The sequence below is a fragment of the Dermacentor silvarum genome, chromosome 6 (assembly GCF_013339745.2).
Source record: "Dermacentor silvarum isolate Dsil-2018 chromosome 6, BIME_Dsil_1.4, whole genome shotgun sequence".
Lineage (NCBI taxonomy): Eukaryota > Metazoa > Arthropoda > Arachnida > Ixodida > Ixodidae > Dermacentor > Dermacentor silvarum.
In genome coordinates this window covers 17011883-17033029 of record NC_051159.1, presented here as the reverse complement: position 1 = coordinate 17033029, position 21147 = coordinate 17011883, and the positions used below count along the sequence as shown (strand labels likewise).

General features: G+C 47.7%; 1 protein-coding gene across 9 annotated transcripts in view; it reads left to right on the top strand.

The window, feature by feature from the left end:
- The window catches only part of LOC119455311 (amphiphysin-like), a 160852-nt gene that overhangs the window by 81569 nt on the left and 58136 nt on the right, over positions 1-21147 (top strand). For 5 of the 9 annotated variants that reach the window (XM_049668698.1, XM_037716711.2, XM_037716708.2 and 2 more), the window contains 3 exons: positions 1733-1818; positions 6749-6913; positions 10134-10475. In XM_049668698.1, coding sequence (XP_049524655.1) covers positions 1733-1818; positions 6749-6913; positions 10134-10475 — 593 coding nt within the window. The remainder of the gene's footprint in view (positions 1-1732; positions 1819-6748; positions 6914-10133; positions 10476-21147) is intronic. The other 4 variants (XM_049668699.1, XM_037716712.2, XM_037716713.2 and 1 more) reach the window with 1 other exon arrangement.

Here is a 21147-nt window from a genome sequence, read left to right as displayed (position 1 = left end):
CCTGCTCCCGCATCTAGCGCTTTGTCAGGCCACATTGTCAAAAAAAAAAAAATCCAACCCAATCTAATCCAGTTAGAGGTTCATCGCGCAAAATTAAGAAAGTAGTAGGAAAACCCTATACATGCGCTATTTCGTTAACCGCAGAGCCGCTCCTTACGCTGACGGGGTTGTTGGGTGCCCTAGTGGTCTTATAGTCTCATTAAGCTAGCCAGGAAATGCCGCCTTCCGCAACTAGCAATGCTCTACTCGCCATCGTTCTCCTCGGCGTCAGCCGCTCTGGCATTGCCTAGGCCTACGGTCAGTCGTGGCTTTAAAAGCAAGGAGTGCTAGCGCAAAAAGTATCTTCTAGTATTTTTAATGTAGTGCTCAGCCGAAGTGATGCTGGGTATTTTGTTGATACCAGAGAGCAATGCAGAATGCGAGCGGCAATATAACATCGTGAAAAATACGAGGACGCAGTGCCGCTCGTCCATGTGTCGCTCGTTCAACTCGATGGGAAACATCGACCTTGCAGAATGTGAAAGAAATTTAATTTCTTACAATCAATCATTATCTGAATAATTTTTGAACACCCGCTGTGGTTGCTTAGTGGCTTTGGCATTGTGCTGCTAAGCACGAGCTTGCGGGATCAAATCTGGGTCATGGCGGCTGCATTTCGTTGGCAGCGAAGTGCAAAAGTGCCCGTGTGCCGTCTATTGGGTGCACGTTAAAGAACCCCAGGTGGTCCAAATTAATCCGGAGTCTCCACTACGGTGTGCCTCATAATCAGATGGTGGTTGTGGGACGTAAGACCCGAGAATTTAAATTTTAAAGAATTTTTGAAGGCAAAATTAGCAACAACGAAATGCTTGCAAAAGTGAGACCTTGATGTTCATGTGGTCATTTGTATATATGTAAATAAAATTGTAATGAAGTTCATCTGGAAGTACTTGAAAATATCGACATCTGGGGGGGGGGGGGTGTTACCGATGACCCCCCCCCCCTGCCTCAGTCGGATGATCTCCCGGATTTGGCTTCTCCGAACTTGGCAGGTATGCATAAGTCATCCTTGCATCACTCTAACATAGGATAAATTGAACTTTAAATAAGGTTTATTCATACATTATATGGTACTGTTGTACAAGGATTTAGTTTTTGTTTTTCCTGCTTTGATGCAAGCTGCATTGTGTATATTGGCGATGTGCTTGCATTAAAGCTTTAGTTGATAGATAGCACCTGTAATCATCTCTCCGCTTTCATCTTTGTGTAGTTGTTGCGCTGACAGATCATGTAAAATAAATGCCGATGCTCTCTGTGATTGATGGCCCCATTCCCTTTCTGTGTCCTCTCTGCAGTTTAGTTTACTGACAGACGTGCTTACAAATCCGTAACAATCATGTTGACTAGTATATTTGGAACAAACTTGCAAGTATGAATGCACCACACTCTGCTTCTGTTAGTGTTTTGGAAAGTAACAATAACATCACCCGCTGTGGTGGCTCAGTCAGCTAAGGCGTTGTGCTGTGGAGCACGAGATCGTGAGATCGAATCCCGGCCGCGGCAGCCGCATTTCGATGGAGGCGAAATGCAAAAACGCCCATGTGCTTGCGTTGTAGTGCACTATAAAGAACCCCAGTTGGTCAAAATTATTCCGGAGCCCTCCACTACGGTGTGCCTCATAATCGGAACTGGTTTTGGCATGTAAAACCCCAGAAAGAAGAAGAATGGAAAGTAACACAGGTCTTTCTTTCAGGCACGAGAAGAACTTGAGGAGGCCAAGCAGATGTACGAAGTGATCAACAATGAACTGCACGAGGAACTGCCTGCACTCTACGAAAAGTGAGCAGCACCCAATATGTATCTGAGGCGCAGATGTCTTGTTGAGACGTGGCAAGCTTCAGCGACTGAGGCACCATTTTCATTTATACACTGTCATGGGGTTGGCTATGTATGCCAGGTAATGTTGGTAGCTGCCCATACTTGTTGAGCCTGGTCGCAATAGACAGTGCACTGTTTACATGTGGCTCTGGCTGTTCTGCTCTTGAAGCTACGACCGAGTAGGCTACCAAAAAAAAAATATGTGGGAATCGCAATGCTGCAAACCACAGACCTTCAAAGCAACCACATTCAAACCTCGCTATATAACAAAAGAAATCGCAAAATAATGGCTGTAACGAAGTAAATGAATTTTCTCTTCAAATATCCATAGAGATCCCCGTAACTAAAGCCTTGTTTTAACAGTCCGATTGTGCTGCAAATGGATACAACAATAAAGTGGAAATTTGGGCCGATTGGTACACGTTGCACAAAAAATGAGTAACAGCACACAAGACACGGGACATAAGAAGGTGCTTCGTCCGTCTCCTTCTTATGTCCTGTGTCATGCACTGTTGCCAGTATTTTATGGATATAACGAACTAGATCTGTCTCTGAAGCAAAAAAAATACCCGACCATTGTGTGCCGAGTATATTGCTTTCCATGGGGCTCAGCACCCGTTCAACATGGCAGTTCCCGTGTTCCTGCATCGAATACGTTATTGGGCAACATGGGCCGTTCTCACTGCAGCCCGTTGTGCACATTCAGCGCAGCTAGGCATGGCCTCTGAGATTGCAGCAGTGCTATCTTGGAGGCCACACCAAGCTGCGCCCAACCTGCAAGATGCACCGCGATGGTGAGCTGCTGCTATGCGTGTTGTGTGCCTCTCTCTCTTGCCTAGTGACCTCATCTCAAGTGCATCAGAATGAAAGCCATTGTAGTGTCCCTACTCGATGCCATGTCATCATGCTCGACATGAACAGCTGGAGTGACACTGCCTGCACCCAGGTAAAGGTGGCTTCCCTGCCGACAGGTATAATTCAGGCCCCCACCTTCACTAGTGGGGGCACCTTAAATTTGAAAATTTTCATCTTGTCAACATGAATCCGTGGTTTACATGTCCTTACTCACTTTTTCCATTCGGTGTAGACTGCTCGTTGATACACAGTTCATTTGACTTCACATCGTAGAGTGTTATCTTTGCACATAGCTTCACGGACTGAAGACACATATAGATCGCATCATGAAGAAGGTAAGGCGTGCAGACACGGACACAAGAGAAGAGAACCGTACAACACACATGCCACTTCTCTTGTGTCTGTGTCTACATGCCTTACCTTCTTCCACGATGAATCCCTCCCAACTAGCTCAATGTACAGTGTAGACAGCTTATAACGTAAGTCGCCGGAGTCGTGGTACCGCACTATAACCAAAACACCGATTTTCAAGCCTTGCACGTATGCAAAACATGTACAGTATAGACCACTTATAACGTAACCGTTTATAGTGCAGAACTGGCTACAACGCGGCCTTTTCCGACTCCCGTTTACCCTCCCATAGAACTCCATGTATACGCATACCGCTTACAGTGCAGCCGCGTGAGACGAAATACCGGTTATAATGCGGCTTCCGTGGGAAAATCTCGCCGACAAGGGCGGCAGCAAGCACGCTTCTCAACAAGGTGCATGCTCCCGGCCAGCGTAAGCATTATTCAATGCAATCAAACTCTCGTTAATTCGGACTTATTTGGCCACGCATCGGTTAATTCGGACTACTTTCGACTACTGGGATTATGTTTTCGCCAGCTCACTGGCGAAAACGTAATCGTGATCTGCCCTCGATAGTACAAAGCGTGTCTACATGCTCGGTCTACATGTTTTGCATACGTGCGGAGCTTGAAAATGGTTGTTTTGGTTATAGTGCGGTACCGCTTATAGTGCAGATATTCGCGACTCTGGCGACTTACGTTATAAGCGGTCTACACTGTAGACCAAGCATGTAGACACGCTTTGTACTATCGCGCGCACATCGCGATTACGCTTTCGCCAGTGAGCTGGCGAAAACACAATCGCGATGTAGCCGTTGCTCTACAAGCTTGACAGCTTTGCACCGAGTCAAAACGAAACTGTTTGCCACAACCGCTGCGGAAAAAAACGTGACTGCTATCGGCGCGATTATGAACGGCGATTTTGCAATGCTGAGGGCACACGCCCGACGCACGCACTGAGTCTGGACGAATTAACTACCATTCGCTGCAACACCTGCAGTCGAAACCGCGGTCACTATCTATGCGATCATTGATGGCAACTATGCAGTTTTTTTAGGCATGCGCCCGACGTGTGTACCGAGTAAAAATGAAACTACTGTTCACCGCAACCGCTGCGGAGAAAACCGCGGCCGCTGTCGACGCGATCGTGGATGACGACTACGCAGTCACGAAAGCCCGCGGCCTACGCAGTGTTATGCGCAGTGGTAAACGCAAGAATACAGGCTTTAACGACACAAATAGGTTCGAAGCGTTCTGCGTTGCTGTCATTCACGTACGATTTCAACTGATGGCTATGGCGATGCGGACTCCGCCGCTTCGTTTCGGTTGGACGCTAGCGCCATTCTTGCTCTTTTGCGTCACATATTTGCGACGCTCCTCGCTCACCGAGCTCCAAAAGTAGTCTGAATTAACCGATGTGCGGCCAAATAAGTCCGAAAAACGAGAGTTTTATTGCATTGAATAGTGCGTACATCGGCCTGGAGCACGCACCTTGTTGAGAAGCGTGCTCGCTGCTGCCCTTGTCGGCAAGATTTTCCCGTGGAAGCCACATTATAACCGGTACTTCGTCTCACGCGGCTGCACTGTAAGCGTATACATGGTGTTCTATGGGAGGGTAAACGGGAGTCGGAAAAGGTCGCGTTGTAGCCAGTTCTCCACTATAAATGGTTACGTTATAAGTGGTCTATACTGTAGTTCTATGGATCACATTCGGTTCACAAGTATTTAAACTTGAACTCGCCGATATTTAAACTTGCGTCTGCTTCAACTCACCTTGACTCGCTCCGACTTGGTTGTATTGAGTTTGCCGACATGTAGTGCAGAGAATAAAGCAGGTTCTATGAGAACTCTCCAAGCCTCTAGGAAAGCTCTGTTCATGCAGCCATGGCCTTGTCCTAGCGACCTGCTCTTGTCACAGTGTCACTATGCTATACTTCGTTTCATACATAGCAGGCAACGTTACGAAGTCTAGATTTGCTTGGATTTGTAACTGAAAAGTACTGCCTCACATATGAAAGAAGGATATATGTATGCATCATGTAATTTTCTGTAAAATGAAATCCCTCATACACTTACATTGCAAAAGAAGCATACTTATTACGCGAAAGGCGTCGCAGATCTATACCATTTGCCATCACATCAGCAGAGTGACATGTTTCTGCAATCAGTGGCCACAGCGCATCACTTGCTGTTGTGACCAAAACATAGTACTTCACTCATTGGAAGCACAAAGTTACATAAGTAATGTCATTTGACGTAAACCTGCGTCCACAAGTTGTGGCTTTAACATATGAAATAGTTACTTTGTAGAAAGCATCTTATATAAAACACGACTGCACTGGGAAGTGCATGGAGTGCGACTTGTGTGACCACACTACAGTGTAGACCGCTTATAACGTAAGTCGCCGGAGGCGTGAATATCCGCACTATAACCAAAACAACTATTTTATTACGATAATGGACACCCCAGGTGCATTTCTGCCGTCGCTGTCGCTGTGCTCTAGGTTCCGAATTCGCTCGCTAAATAAATTAACAAGCACGGTGTCACGCGTGCACAAGCGAACATGAGCACATCTCGCTTGTTGACCGCGGGAACAAACTGTCCAAACCGAGCGCTCGAGTAACGAAGCACGGCGAGCGAATTGACCTTCGTGCTATCATGCCTCTCGCTTCAACGCGACCTATAAACGGTGAAAACGCGGCGCGCGGCGGACTTTCCCCATCGCAGATTGGTTTCAATATAGGGCCAAGGTGATTGTATCGCCGAAGTGGATCATTGCACATTACGTCCTGCTTCAGTCCACTGAAACCGTTCCGCATTGCTTTGGTGGTGAAAATCCTCTCCTTCTGTTTGCGACAGTCCCGAACGAAAGTTTCTGATTCTCCGAACGCCCGTGATGCGGCCCGATTTCCGTCCGTCTCCGCACACATGATCACTTTCCTTTCAAATGCGGCATCATGATGTATTCGGCACTTCATGCTGCTAGAGCAGATGCAGAGAAGATGCAGAGATGCAGAGACTATTGCCTAAGCACGTGTACTGCAGCACATGAAGGAAGCTACGGTAGCTAGGCTCGAGAGTAGCTAGGCACGTGCGAAGCAGCCATTTTGAAATGCTGACAGCTATATGGTAACGCAGATTTAGGGTCGTACTCGATTTTAATGTGCACGCAATTTTTGGACTTGTTTTATTGGAAAAAAAAGTCCGCCTTAGATTCGAGTAAATACAGTATTTGTGGCTTGAGTGGAGCATTTGCCATCTAGGTTGACTGCCGAACTTCCAGGCAGCCACACTGTGACCGGTATTTCGTGTCCTGCAACTGCACTATAAGCGATACGTGTATCCATAGAGTGCTATGGGAAAATTAACGGGAGTCTGAAAAGACCGTATTATATCTGGTCCTGCACTATAAGCGGTTATGGTATAAGTGGTCTATACTGTACTTGCGTAGGGTCCGCAGAGTTGCCCAAGTACGGGACTGGGTATGTAGTCGCAGTGCAGTTTGCGAACTCGCCTGGGGGGCTGTGGCATGGAAATGATTGATGCCATGACGGGCACAGCTGGAAGCACCATTGTGTTTGTCTGTGTTAACTCACGAAACGTTAGAGAGACAGTTATCAGCAGTGATGCTCCTCTCGGCTGCATGCATAGCGAGCGCTAACAGCTGGGCGCCCTCCTTGCACAGCCGCATCCCGTTCCTGGTGTCCAACCTGCAGACGTTCTTCACGGCCGAGAGCACATTTCACGCGGAGAATGCCAAGGTGTTTTCCTTCCTGGTGGACACGATGCAGAAGCTGGCCGTCGAGAGCGAGCACCAGGGCACCACCATCGGGCCCTACCCCTTGCCCAAGTGAGTGCCCGTGGAGATGATTCTTGTACGGCCGTGTTGCTTCGAGATGTGGGCCCACCAAAAGTAGCCACAAATGGTTGGCGGGATGTCTTTATGCAAGCATCGCTGCCTTGTTTCACTTATTCAAAGCTTGACTGTCACTGAATAGCCCGCTGGCCAAAATGTTGGCACTGGACGCTTTGCCTGTAGCTCTCAAAGGTGATCCCTTGTGTATTACAGGGTTCACCATTTCTAGCTGTTGTTTTGGGAGAGTCTCGTTCACTTCTGGTACTCTTCAGCTAAAAGAGCTTGGCTGAGGTGACACAGACATAAAAAGACAGACACGGCACCATGCCACTCTGAGCTGTGCTCAAGATTCTAATTGATGCTGCATTATTTGTTTGATAGCTTACAGTTATTTTTCTTTTAATTGCTGTTATAAATCTCAGTTAACCTCTTCCTCTTTGTGTCTACAGTTTTGAGAATACAATACTTCCCCGGTTTGCTTATGTGCAAAAAAATGATGTAGCTAAGAATCGCCTACATAGTACACTTGTTCCATAGTTCACTGACACCATAATGATGTAAAACTTGCATGTGTCAACCATGGGACTAATAAGAGAAATGTGCAAAATTCAATGTGAACGAAACTAGAAATAAAATGGTGTTGTATGGGGCTCCCTCCAGTGCATGCAGGCTTAAACAGTGGTGACATTAAGCAAAATTTTTCAGAGTAGTGCTGTGTTGCTAGTCACTGAAGCAACATTTCTTGAATATTTGTGCTTTGCTAAGAATGCTTATAGCTGAAAAGCCTGTACAGTAGACTTCTGTTAATTCTACTTCGTTTAATTCGATCTCGGCCAAAGGTCCTGGCTAGCACCCATGCATTTATGTGGGCCCAAGCTTTTATTTCCATCCTAAAATTGGCCTTGGCCAGATAATTCCAACTTGACCAGTCAGCATGCACGCACTTGACCCCTATGGTGGCCCCAATAATGTTCCCTTTAGTGGCAGTATCTGTCTTGGTGGAGCTTGTGGTACACTGAATGCGCTGAACACACATTATCTCCTGTTGAAAACGCCTATCTTCATACTAGATGTTGGATTTCGCAACATTTTGACGGGACACACAGACAGAGAAACACACACAATGGAGCGCTACTTTCAACTATCGATTTATACTCTGGTCAGCGGAATAAATGCAAGATGATACTCAAAGGGCAAGAACAACAAAAGTAAAAAACAAATTATTTCAAAAAGGACCATCCACCAATACCAAGCTGGCTTTGTCACATGATCATTTGGCTGTGCTCGACATTGCAATAAAAGGAACAACAAGGGTGCAAAATTACTTTTAGATTAGGGCGTGACGAAATCAATTTCTTTTGCACTAAGGGAAACGGATGGCATGCTTATGCACATACTGCCCATGCGCCCAATCTCGGCGGCTTCAATAATCTCTCGTGTCATTTGGCTGCCATCTTTCTCACAATCGTACAGTTTTCAAAGATTGACTGACATTCACAATCTCTGCAATGAATCCCAAGGGGTCCGGCGACTGCTCTTGCAACATTATGGTCATGCTTCCTTTAATCTTTCGTTCAGACACTCTGCCGCATGAAAGTGGAACAGAATATGCGAATCCCTCAGTGCAGCCAACGAGCTTCTTTTTATGTTGTTTTTCGCAGCCTCGTTTCTGTGTGACACCTGGATTTACCTTCGCACACATGCTCGGCAATGTTTCCGCGGCCGAAAAACACTTTTACATTGCACCGTTTACCAATTTTCTTTATGTGGTGCGCAATCGAATGAATGTATGGCATCACCGCTATCTTTTCACGTCTGCTTGTCCTGCAGGGATCGTGCCGAGATAATACTTGCCTGGTCCCGGTTACCTTGAGCAGTGATTGTGCCACATGTACCCATGGTACACGGGAAGGATAGCCTGTTGCCATAAATAAGCCTGTGGCTTTGCTCCCGGAAGCTGTCAGCTATAAAGTGTTGTGCAATCCAACATCTACTATGCTATACCAACACGGCCAGTCTTCAACCTTGGCCCATTTTCAGGAGTATTTTCGAGCAATAACTGTAGTTCACTACGTCTGGTTTTTGTACTTGGAAACTGGCCGCCATTGTGCAACACATATTGCCCATTTTTCTTGCCAATAAATCGGGCGCATGTTAGATTTCTACTTTGCTTATAGTTTTAATGTCATGTGTGTGTTAGATTTCTACTATGGACACACAGAAAGACTTATTTGATTCAGGGGCGTGCCTAAATCGGGCAAATACTGCCAACTGAATCAGCAGTGTGTTCCGACGTTTTTTCTGTATCTTGTTTAATTCGTCCCCCCGGATAATTCGATCAATTTCGTTGGTCTCATTGGGGTCGAAATAATAGAAGTTGACTGTACTGGTTCATTGCGCCTCTTTTAGCTGATTTTTTTAAAAATTTCGTTTTCCAAGGAGAAAGGGCACTAAAGAGAAACACAGGATCAGTGATAAAGTATACAATCAGAAATCTAGTTTCGGTATTTAGGTGTGAAGAGATTGATTATTTATGGAGAAAATGAATTACCTAACTTTGTTTCTGAATTTAGTTTTGAAACTGCAGCCTCTACCATAAGTGCAATGTCAGGGGCTTCATTGTGCTCTCGCATATATCACATTTTTCTGCAAGACAAGCATGCACTATTTACAACTTTGAGTCTTCGCTTACTTTAGCTGACATAATGCTTCTTCAGTGATAAACTTATCTCACGTCAAGAAAACACTGTCAAAATCCGTGACGTATAGGGTGTTTGCAGGGAAAGTTCAAAGTAGCATCGCACCGCTTGTCTTCCATTCTTGCGTTTTAGGGGTTGCAATAATGGAGCTCACTGTGAGACTAAACTACTATATTCAGTATCACACATGCAAGTACTTATTTATCCTATCTTAATGTTACTGTTTAGTGTCACTTTAAATTTGATTTGAATGTCGAGCAACTAGCTTTGTGTAGCTAGCCAAATTTGCGCTTCTGGGCTTCTGGGCATTACTGGCTGATCACCCAGCGGGACTTGGCATATTTGGAACTTATTTCCTGGTTTGTTCACACAGTGGTACCTATGCGTGATCTTGCAGACGAGGTCTGTGACTGCTCTGATCTGCAAGCGTTGGCGACAAAACGCACTCTTTTCTTTCTTCTCTCCTTCCCCATCCCCCACCTCCCGCTTTTGCGTACTAACCCTCGCCTCTGCAGTCCGCCAAGGCGCTACTCGCCAAATCGCCGTGCGCCTCCGCTCCGGCGCACCCATTCAAATAGGGAGCGGACAACCGCCAACGCGAACGAAATGTCGGTCAACTCGGTCGTGGCGCCCAACCCTCCTGTGCGGTTAGCCGGCGACTGCCGAGACACCACAGTGCAGTACGCCCGCGTCCGGCGCCATTCGGCGCATGGGCGGCCCCTCGAGAAGAACCGCCGAGGGGCCAGTTTTCTCTCGCTCAGTGCTGCTACCGAATCTGGCAGGGGCGGCAGGCCGGTTGAGCTCTACCTCGTAGTTCGACCACCAAAGGGTGCGGCAGAGCCTCGCTCGGAGCCCAGGTACCAGCGGCTCGGATCATTGCTGTCCACGTGACGAGGCGCTGTCAGTGGTCTAAAGGCCGTTTCACATGGCGCGATTTTCACACAGCGACACAGCGAATTCCGTCGCTCAGCGACTGCCGCGACGTCGCGGGCTCTCCGCGACGGGATTCCAACATGTTGGAATTTCCGTCGCTGAGTCGCAGCGATCAGTGCGATGTGGGCGGAGCAACGTGATGTAACAGCAAGCGCCGTCGAAATAGGCGCTTTCCTGTTTTACCGCGTGTTGGAAGCTCAGCGGAGCAATGTCGCGCACCAGTTTCAATGATGTTTTAACAGAGCGTATCTACCAGCGCCTGTAGCTCAGGAGCTTCATGAACAATTTTTGTTTTCTCTAGCTCACGCAATTCGTTTAAATTGAGAAGCTGCACGCTATCCAGGTCAGGAGCAGACGCCGCCTTCAACATACGGCAAGTACCTACTTGATCGTCACCGTCGTGAACCTCTCTATCGCTACAAATTGTGCCAGGTGCTTACACACTCAGTGGTCGTTTCTTCTGCAGAAGCATATACTCCTCCAGGAGAAGAGTTGTGGCTTCGATATACTACCGCAACAACGGGGTACTAAAGGAAACCACCCCACCGATGCCGCACGCTCATACTTGCGGTTTGTGCAGCGTTTCATTCGCCGCGGTTGCAGACTAAGCGATCGTAAAGGCTCAACGCATTTAAACATTAAAAAATAGTGTACTCATTCTATTTTCAAATAATAAGAACATTTTATTATATGAATAGTTTCCACGTTGTTTTTATTTAGCGATGCAGGCTTGGATGCTTCGTGAGCATGGGGCGACCTTCGGCGTCGCTGCGACGGAAATCGCGCTGTCAGACGCATGTGTACAGTGTACTAGAAGAATTCTAGTACACTGTACGCATGTGAAAGCTCTCAGCGAAGATCGCTCTGCGACGTGCGCGGCAGAACGATTTTTTTCGCCCCAATCGCGCCATGTGAAACAGCCTTAATACGTTTAAATAGATGTATTATGTCCTGCAGTGGACATAAATGTAGGCTGATGATGATTGTGAGACTGAATAGTCGCATGGGATATATTTTTCTGTATTGGCCACACCCCCATATTCACACTCGCGCACCTCATCAGCTGTGGCCGCATTGCATCTCCACACAGCACACAGATCCGTATGGATCTCCTTTTCGGTTGTAATCACAGTTGATAATCTTTTGGCACAAACTCGTTCGCTTAACAGTTCCATTCCCGGTGTCTCACAGTTTGTGCCATCATACTTTGTGGCCACGCAGTCTTTCATAGGCAGCTGTGCATAGCCACGTGGGTGCACTGCACACACGAGCCATTTTGTGCGTCATGTGTAGATACACTGCTTGAAAAGTATGCAGGTGTTTGACTCCAACATTGCATTCACATTTCACGTGAGAAATGTTTCATCGCGCTCTCTTATGCGTAGCGCAGTGCTCGAGCCCACTTCCAAGGATGACTTTATCTTATAACGCACGCTTGCAGTTAACCAGATTCCAGCTACTGCAGCTGGAATCTGCCAGCTGACGAATATGCCATTGATGACAAATGGTGTAGCAAATGAAGCTTAAATAAAGGCTTACCATAGTTGTTGTTGCACACAGCAGCAAGTGTGTCTGTTTTTCAAAGCAGGTACAAATTTATTTACTTTTTGCTCTGTCATCGGGTGCACCCGTGAAATTTGGGCGCAAATATATAAGAAAAAAAAATACAGCAGATCCAACGTGCCCTGTTGGAATCTATATACAGCGAAGCATACGAGGCAGTGTTCACGCACCCCTTCTCATCTGGCCCAAGGATGCCTTGAAGGAGGAGCTCTGCAATGCAATGCACCTTTGAATGCAACCAGCATTATAACGGTTCAAAGAGGCAAGCTGGCTTTCTGTGCCATTTGTTTGGGGTACCCGACCTCCCCTTGGAGGCACAGATGCGACCGTCTAAGCGGCTGCCAGGCAGCCCAACGCATGCGCAACGTGAGGCCATCTCCACCGGTGCCCTCTCTCTCTTGTCTCGTCGCGGCCCCCTCGCCCTCTCCTACGTCGGCCAACGACCCGCATGCGCAGGCTGGCTTCCCCCTTCTACCTTCCACTGCTGCGGCCAAAGTAGTGCGAGCCGTCGCTCATAGATGGCACCGCCCTTCCCGCAGCGGAGTGTGAGCTATTCGGCAATGACGCCCAAGCTGCAGCCAGCAGCAGCAGGTCGAGACGGTTCGCAAAGAAAGCTACGCTTCAGAAAAGTGCAGCACTTGCACAAGAACGTATGGTATATACAGTAGAACCTTGTTGTTATGATCCCGTTTCGTACGATTTCCTGGCGCTAATGTTTGCATTCGAACACAAAAGGAAAAATGACTCAGTACAGTTATGCTTCTTTTTTTTACCAGTTGATACATTCCCGGAAAATGCGATATTTTGACACCAACGTTCAGTACATTGCTAAACTGCAGTTGTATGATACATTTTCGAGCCGCTAGATCCCATAAGAAAAATAAAAGGCACGAGTGATAGACGCACCTGCCGCAGCAGCCTCCCCCTCAATAGTCACCTGCCCATGTCGGGTGAAAATGCTGGCACACACTCGGTTCACCCTTCCGGTATCACCCTCACAGGTTGTAGCATTGATGGCTAGCGTCGCCAGCCCTATTGCGATAAGCATCTTCACCTTAAAGGGCCCCTAAATCACCTCCAATATTTTTTTTAACATTTTAAGTAAACACACGCATCGAGTTCAGAATGCCCTCACGATCACTGATGCCAAACGCGGCAGCACTACGTGCCACGGGCGCGCCACAAAGTCCTCTCCTCTTCGGGCCTTTCCAATATCCCCAGCGCTCGTGGTGACGTGACCATGGTACATCTGGTGATGTCACCAGAAGCAGATGCTGTCGGTTGGTCGAACGAGAACCCATGACTTCCGGTTAGTCAACTAGCAGGTACGCATGCTCCCTGCTCTTTCTCGCCGGCCGAGGTGCTTCGGCACTGAATGTCAACGTACGGATCCTTTATATTGGCAAGCCTTTCTAGACGTGCGCGCAACACAGGGTCCATAGCGGCATGTGGGCTGGCATGGCAGCAACAGTGGGTAGCCGAGAAGCGCAGAGTCGACAGTGCTTTGAAGTGGACAGCGTCTTGAAAAGCGCGTTGGCGATGCCGTATGTCACGTGACATTTGGAGGAGCACTCAGCGAGGAGGAGAGACCAGCCGACAAACGGAGCGTAGCGATGGAAAGAGCTGAACGAGCAAGGGCCACGTTTAATAGCGTAACTCTGCTATTGCAGCACCATTTCGAAAACGTCTCGTGGCTACGTGTTTGTTGCAGACTCGTGCACAACTGCAACACCACAACTAAATTTCAACCTTGGTGTGGTTTAGGGGCCCTTTAACAGTGCGTGTGGCATAGTGCTGTTGGAAGCATACCGCATGTTTTTAATAGGTGATAACCCAAAGGCACCGCCAATCCCTGCTGAAGGCAGTGCGAAGTGAGCGTCATGTTTCACTCGGGTGGCATCGTATTCCGGTGTCGCCCACCATCTGAATTTTCGTTTCTGTATCCTGTTGCCATCTTGCAACACTGTGCAATACCAAAACAACAAAGCGCATCTCGGGCCACTCGGCCTCCACCAGCTCTGCGCACGTTGTCTCATGCTGCAGTGATTTGACAACGCTTCGCTTCGCGTAGATGCCACGTATAGCCAAGTCTACCAAATTTTAATGACTTCGGGTCATACGTTTTCTTGGTTAGTACAAAGACATATTCCAGCGTGTAAGAAAAATAAGAAGTGGTACACAGACAAAAAGATGACAGAAAAGGTCACTCCGTCGGCAAGGATAAGCTAGCACGTGTGTACCAAGCTATCAATGAGTGGCAGGGGAAAAAGTCAGGCCTGTGCAAAAAAGCACACCACCTGCTTCATTGGGGGTTGTTTATAAAATACCTTTGTCATGTGGAAAGTGCTATGTGGCCAGGTGGGGAGGTGTGTTAATGGTGGGTTGAGGGAGCACCGTGTGCAGGTACAGGCTTTGGCGGGATAAGGCCATCTTGATAACCACTGCAGAAGATGCCTTTGCATGCCCGTATTTGACAGCACACGTGTTCTTGGGGAATACAAAGCGTAAATATGCAGATTAATACGTAAATGTTTTTGTGCATCGAATGAGACCGGCAAGTGTGTAAACATTCCTTCTATTGCTCTGATGAAAAAAAAACTTGATTATCTCGACAAGTGCTTTAATGCTTGGCTGAACTGATAGCGGCATTAACAAAGTTTATACCCGCCGTGGTTGCTCAGTGGCTATGGTGTTGGGCTGCTGAGCACGAGTTCGCGGGATCATCCCGGCCACGGCGGCTGCATTTCGATGGGGGCGAATTTCGAAAACACCCGTGTATTAAAATTTAGGTGCACGCTAAAGAACCCCAGGTGGTCAAAATTTCCGGAGTCCCCCTACTACGGCGTGCCTCATAATCAGATCGTGGTTCTGGCACGTAAAACCCCATAATTTCTTTAGTAACGTTTACAGTGAAATCTCATTGATACGATCTTCACGGTAACCAGAAAATAAAATGTATAATTCGAAAATCATATTATTCGAAGCAAGCTCCAAAAGGAATGAAAGTAGGGGTACTCGGTCACAAACTCGATAGGAAAGGTTCATGTGGCATAGAGTTCAACTGCTCCGCATAACATGTTGAGTGGAGCAGCATCACTCGACGCCACATGAACTGCAGTCAACGCACTTATTCAGCAACACTGAAATAGCTCGTTAGTTTGCACAGCACTTTCTTCTTTGGAATGTCCGTAAATAAGTTCTTCTAAAAGTTAAAAAAGCAGAGCCCTCGTTGCCTTACTCAGCTGAGCATCGGCGCACTGCCAGTCGGTGTCGCCGCACTGCCGCAGCAGCGTCATACCGCCGGCGGTGCACCGCTTACATTTTTTCTCCAGTGTGGCTTAGGCTTAACACCTTGTTTGTGGACCCTTGGAATGTTGTTTAAGGCAGCACACTGGAATTATAAAACTGAGTTTCAGAAATACCTATAAAAGCTCACTCTCTTCAGTCGTATTACACAATTTCAGGTGAAAACACGATTGTAATAACCATATAAAAATACATTGCTTCTGTGGGACGCTGGCCGGGAAAAGAAAAAAGAAAGCTTATAATTCCAAAAAAACGTATTGTGAAAAGTCGTATCAACCAGATTCTGCTGTACTAAGTTTCTGACCCTCTTTTGTAGGCACGTGCCAAGATGTAGCCTTTTCTGTAACCACCTCACTTGCTGCAATTCTTTTCAAAATTAATACAGTTGAAGACCAGCGCTCTACTTTTTCTGCCATCCTTTTGTCTCTGCACCTGTTTTCATTTTTCTTTTGGGCTGGAAGATGTCCTTCTCTAAATTCCAACTAGCCCAACTCTCTGCCTTAAATGCCTCAGATGTAAGTACGTTCTTTCTTGAATTCTTTCCAAAATGTGTGAATGAGGTTCAACTGTAAATGTTTAATTGGAAGGCAGTATACACTCACCAAATCAAGTAAAGCTCATACTGATGTTTCAGCGCTCGTACGGGTGCTTCGATCACAAAGCGAACGCACTGCAACAGCGCTTATATAAGCACTTGGCGTCTCTGAATAAGTGTCAGAGAGTGGGTCCTTCATTCTGTCTATGGCATGCGCAGTAGACTGTGTGTGCAATGATTCTAATAGGAGCTGGGACGACTAGTAGAGGCTGATGTTCAGTTAATTTATTGGCCTTTTTTTTTTTTTGTCATGGTATTTGGCTAGTGCATTCGAGGTTGTGGGGTCTCGCACATGCTCTTGGGACAAAGGAATGACAACACGGTACAGTGTAGACTGCTTATAACATAAGGCGCCGGAGTCGCGAGTATCCGCACTATAAGCGGTACCGCACTATAACCAAAGCAACAATTTTCAAGGCCCGCACATATGCAAATTATGTGCACCGAGCCGCCACGCATATGCGACAGTCGAGGAATGCGGCTAGAACGTTTGCATTCAATTTACAGTCGAATCTCGTTAATTCGACCCAAATCACGCGGCGGCGCCTCCGACCGGCATTGCTCCGGCACCGCCATAGAGTAAAAGCTTAGGGGAAACCCCTCTATGTCGCGCGCGAACACACCAAAAGAAAAAAAGAAAAAAATGCGGCCGACATTTCACCCTCTCTCAAATGGCAAGGTTGCCGATTCTGCGTTGCGCCGGAACATGCGTGTACGTGCCGACGTCTCAGCCACGCTACCGTAGCCAGGAGTAGAAAATGGCAGTGAACCCTTCTTTCTCCTTTATGCTTCCTCTACTTTCTAGTCATGTGTTGACCTTGCACGCTGCGGCTACGGTGCAGAGGGAAGCAGCGGCACTGTCCCAGGCCAGCCAACGAAACTACCCACACCGGCAAACGCCTGCTTCCCGATAACGGCAGAAAACGAAACTTTGGGGAGCTGGCGCCGGACCGGCTGTAGCGGCGGCGCCTGCACAGCATGGGGCGCACACGGTGACAGTCGAAAGTGAGGGAGCTACGAGGGAGGGCGAGGGGAGCCAAAGCGGCGGAGTTACCAAGGCGAAATCCGCTTCCCTGCCGCCTTCCTCCCTCACATTCCATGGTCTCCGCGTGCGCCCTTTGCCCTGCCGTGCCGGCGCCGCCCGCTCGCTCGCTGAAGTTTCGTTTATTGCCATTATCGTGAAGCGAGCGTTGGCTGTTTCGTGGCTCTCGCTCGCTATGCGCGCCGTGATATTTCACGACTGGACTTGCACTCAAGATTCTGGTTTCAGCCTCACTGGCTGTTCGTCTCTTTCTTCCTCGATCACTCCTTGGGGCGCCCGTTTGAGGGGAGCGTTCGCCGTCTCCGCTGACTTCCGTACTCCCAGGCAGCCCCGGTATTTCATTTCCCGCAACTGCACTATAAGCGATACGTTTATACATGGAGTGCTATGGGAAAATTAATGGGAGTCTGAAAAGACCGCACTATATCCGGTCCTGCACCATAAGCGGTTACGTTATAAGTGGTCTATACTGTAGTGCAAACAATCGAAAAGACATTTATTGTACCTTTCATACACTAATGCCTGCAAGCCGAATTACTAAGCCAATGGGTGCGCGACAATTCGAGGAGGTCTGACTCACCGCAGCCGGATGTATTATCCACCTTTGTGACGTGACACGTGCCAAAAAGGTGCGGTTGTCTCAACCCTACCAACTACAAGGCCGTTACATATGCAACTATGTTCCGCCGTGCAAGCATGCGGCTTGCTTACACCCTGTAGCTTTGGTAGTGCTGAATGGTTGTGGTGAGATGGAGTATAGATGTTCGCGTGTACAGTCACGCCAACGGCGGTGCGTTTGAACGATAGTGTTCGTCCTTTCCGGTGCCCTGCTCCAAAGCCTCGCGAGACTGTCTCGCAGAGAGCATGTCGGCACACGTTGCAAGCGTCCGCACTGCTCACCGACCCCATGCCAACAAGGAACAGCCTTCTCCCTTTTGCGCCTGCGTAACTACACGATTAGGTGGCGTTAGCAGCGCAACACTCGTGCCATCTCTCGGTACTAATCTGCAGCCACACCGACCGCCGCCAGCGTAAAGCTACGTGGCAAAGCTGGATTACAGGAGACGGGAGTCATGCCGGGAAACATAGGGGGCCGCGTGAGAGTCGCGCATCCCCACAAGGTGGCAACATCATTCTGGTGCTGCTTCTCTCTTCTTCTTGGGTTTCTGGTTTCACCAATGTAACTTGCCTGGCAACTCATGCTTTCTGCCTATGCTACACAGCTGAAGCACACAACCTCGAACTCGGAAAAGTCTGAAACGACTTGTCCGACAACAGATACCCCCATCAACTAATTAGGTCTCAAGAGAGATGCGCTGCTAATTCTCCTGCTACCCCTTCTGCTGCAAGTGCCACACGAAACAAGCGGGCTTCAACCATTCCATCTCCGAAGTAAGCAAAGCAATATTCAGCATCTTCAAACATTATCTCTGCCGTGTTCCTACAAACAAGCTGAAGCACCAGCTTGTCAGAGTTAGAGGGCAATTTTGGCAATTTTGTGACCATGTGAAGGTAATCGCATTTTTATGTTCCCTGTTCCGCAAATTCAAAAATAATTTTAAGCAACTAAGCAAACATTTTTGTGCCGCGTCACAAGCGTAACACCAGTGAAGAAGGCGTGCAAGGCATGCTGGTCCCCCCAGCGAGGAGAACGAAAGCGGTGAAGAGCAGGTGCTCAACTGATTAGTGGCCGTGCCAGACCATTGGCACAATGTTTTCGTGTGACTATGTTAGCTGCACCAGCTTTTTGGAGCTGTCACATTGACAGTTACGATCCCAGTAGCCACAAATCATCGTTCACGTGGCACCCGCCACCGCGAGAGCCAGCGCAACACAATGCGCTGCAACATGAAGACCAAGGGTAGCCACTGATTTGACATGTGCAGCTTGCTATTTTAGGTGTTGTACCCCTTTTTAGGGAAGTGTTTTGCTTGGAATGCTGCTTTCTGCATTTGTATGTCGATTTATAGAGCATACAATTACCCCGGACGAACATCACTGAGTATCCAAAGCACCATCCGGTTCGTTTGTTTACATCGGTATGGTACAGCGACCGCTGATTGTTCGCTTGAAATACAATGCAAGCCGCACATTGACATCAAATGCCAGAACATAGCAAACATGCAGAATTTGTACAGGTAAGCTCTGTCACAATGAATCGTGCTGGTATGAGCGACACCAGGCGCCTTCAAAAACAGCGAGCGGGAGACCGTAGTATATGTCTTGTGCTGCCTACTTATCATTCTTTGTACTCTTCTCATGCACGCAATTCACGTTTTTCATAAAGTAGACATAGATTAAGGCTGCGCACATGATTGTTCATTTCGAGAATGCAGTTTTCTTACAGAAATGCCGATGCCAGTTTTGATACCATTGACAGCTGAATGAGGGGGTTGTTTACGCTGCTGTATCGAATGGGCCTCTACTTGCTGTCCATGTGGGATACGAGGCAAACAGTGCATATCGGAAGCTAAATAATGAGTCAGCGTAACAATATGTAAAAAAAATACACCCATGTACGTAGTCACATTTAATTTAGGGAAACGCCGGCGAGTGCGACTGGCCGCATTCAAGCATGGAAACGTATGAATGTTGATTGTGCGTCGTGTCATCGCTTCTAGGTTTTTGCATGTGCACTGTACAAAATGAGGAATGGTTTATTTCAAATCCGCATGGTCAAAACTGAACTACAGCAGCAGTTTTCTTCATTTTAATATCTTAATTAGCTTCAGATCAGTCACTTGGGCCCACCTGCACGAACTTGGCGACTACGACACGCCTAACCTTGGTTGAGCACAATTGGCATCGGCTCAAACTGTGTGTGTGTGGTTGGCGAGGGCTGAAATTGGTGCTGCCAACAACGCATCGGTACTTGCTACCCATCACTTGCCCGTCCCCACAGAACATAACTTCTCGTGAAAGGAACTTCTCACGGCTAACACTAGTTCACGATCGCCAGCAACTCAATGCGGTCATCTGCCACTCATTCCCAGCATGCTCTGTGTCTTTTACATCATAAGACAGTGTGGCCAGTAGCTGAGAAGTAGGCAAGGCAAATGATTCGAGAGAAATAATTGAATTCATTTGCAAAAATGCTGTGCAACTCTCAAACCTGCTTTTTTCTGGACATGATGGAAGTGTGCAGAGGAGCAACTTTCACTGACATCCATTGACATCGAAAAATTGCCGGAGTTGCCTTTTAAAAACAGCATGAAAAAGAAAACTTCCCCTGTGCTATCTACAAACTTCCATATCAAGATTGCCAGGCAAGTTGTGTTGGTGAAACCAGAAACCTAAAATGAAAAATTTAAGCAGCACTAGAATATCATTGCCAAAGAACACCGTTCCTTGTGCTGAATACCACGAAAAACTAGGCCCATTCGCCAGACAATTTTTCGTCAAACCCTCGGCTACATACAAGGTTTGTTAGTACAGTATCCGACCTTTTTTTTTTTTTTTTTTTTTGCGAACACCTGATGGATATGAAACAAGCGCGTGCATCAGCCGACCTTGAACCTTCGTGCGCTTGCGCGAATTTTTCCCCGCCTGCCGATAGCGTCAGTCGCTGGGGCGCAGCGTTTGAGTGAGGTAGTGCGCAGTGCTCTCGTCGGTTTCTTTATTGCAAGGAAAATGACGCAGCGACTGGAGCAGCGCTACTGCATCAAATTTTGCCAAAACTGGGCGACAGCCAAGTGGAAACCATTCGGAAGATTCAGACGGCGTTTGGTGACGATGCTATGAGCAGCACACAGATTAAGGAGTGGTACAACCGATTTAAAGACGGCTGCATACCGGTGGAGAGCGAGCCACGCTCCGGTCGGCCATCAACATGCCGAAATGACCAGGTCATTGCTGGGGTGATGCGGGACCATCGTGTGACTATCCGAGAAATTGCGGAAGAGGTGGGCATCACCACTTTTTCTGCGCATTCCATTATGACCGAAGATTTGGCCATGAAGAGAGTTGCGGCGAAATTCGTGCCGAAGCTGCTCACGGTGGAGCAAAAAGAACTTCGTGTTGAAGTCTCACAGGACGTGCTGGATTCCACAAACAGTGACCCCGAATTCATGGACACCATAATCACTGGTTA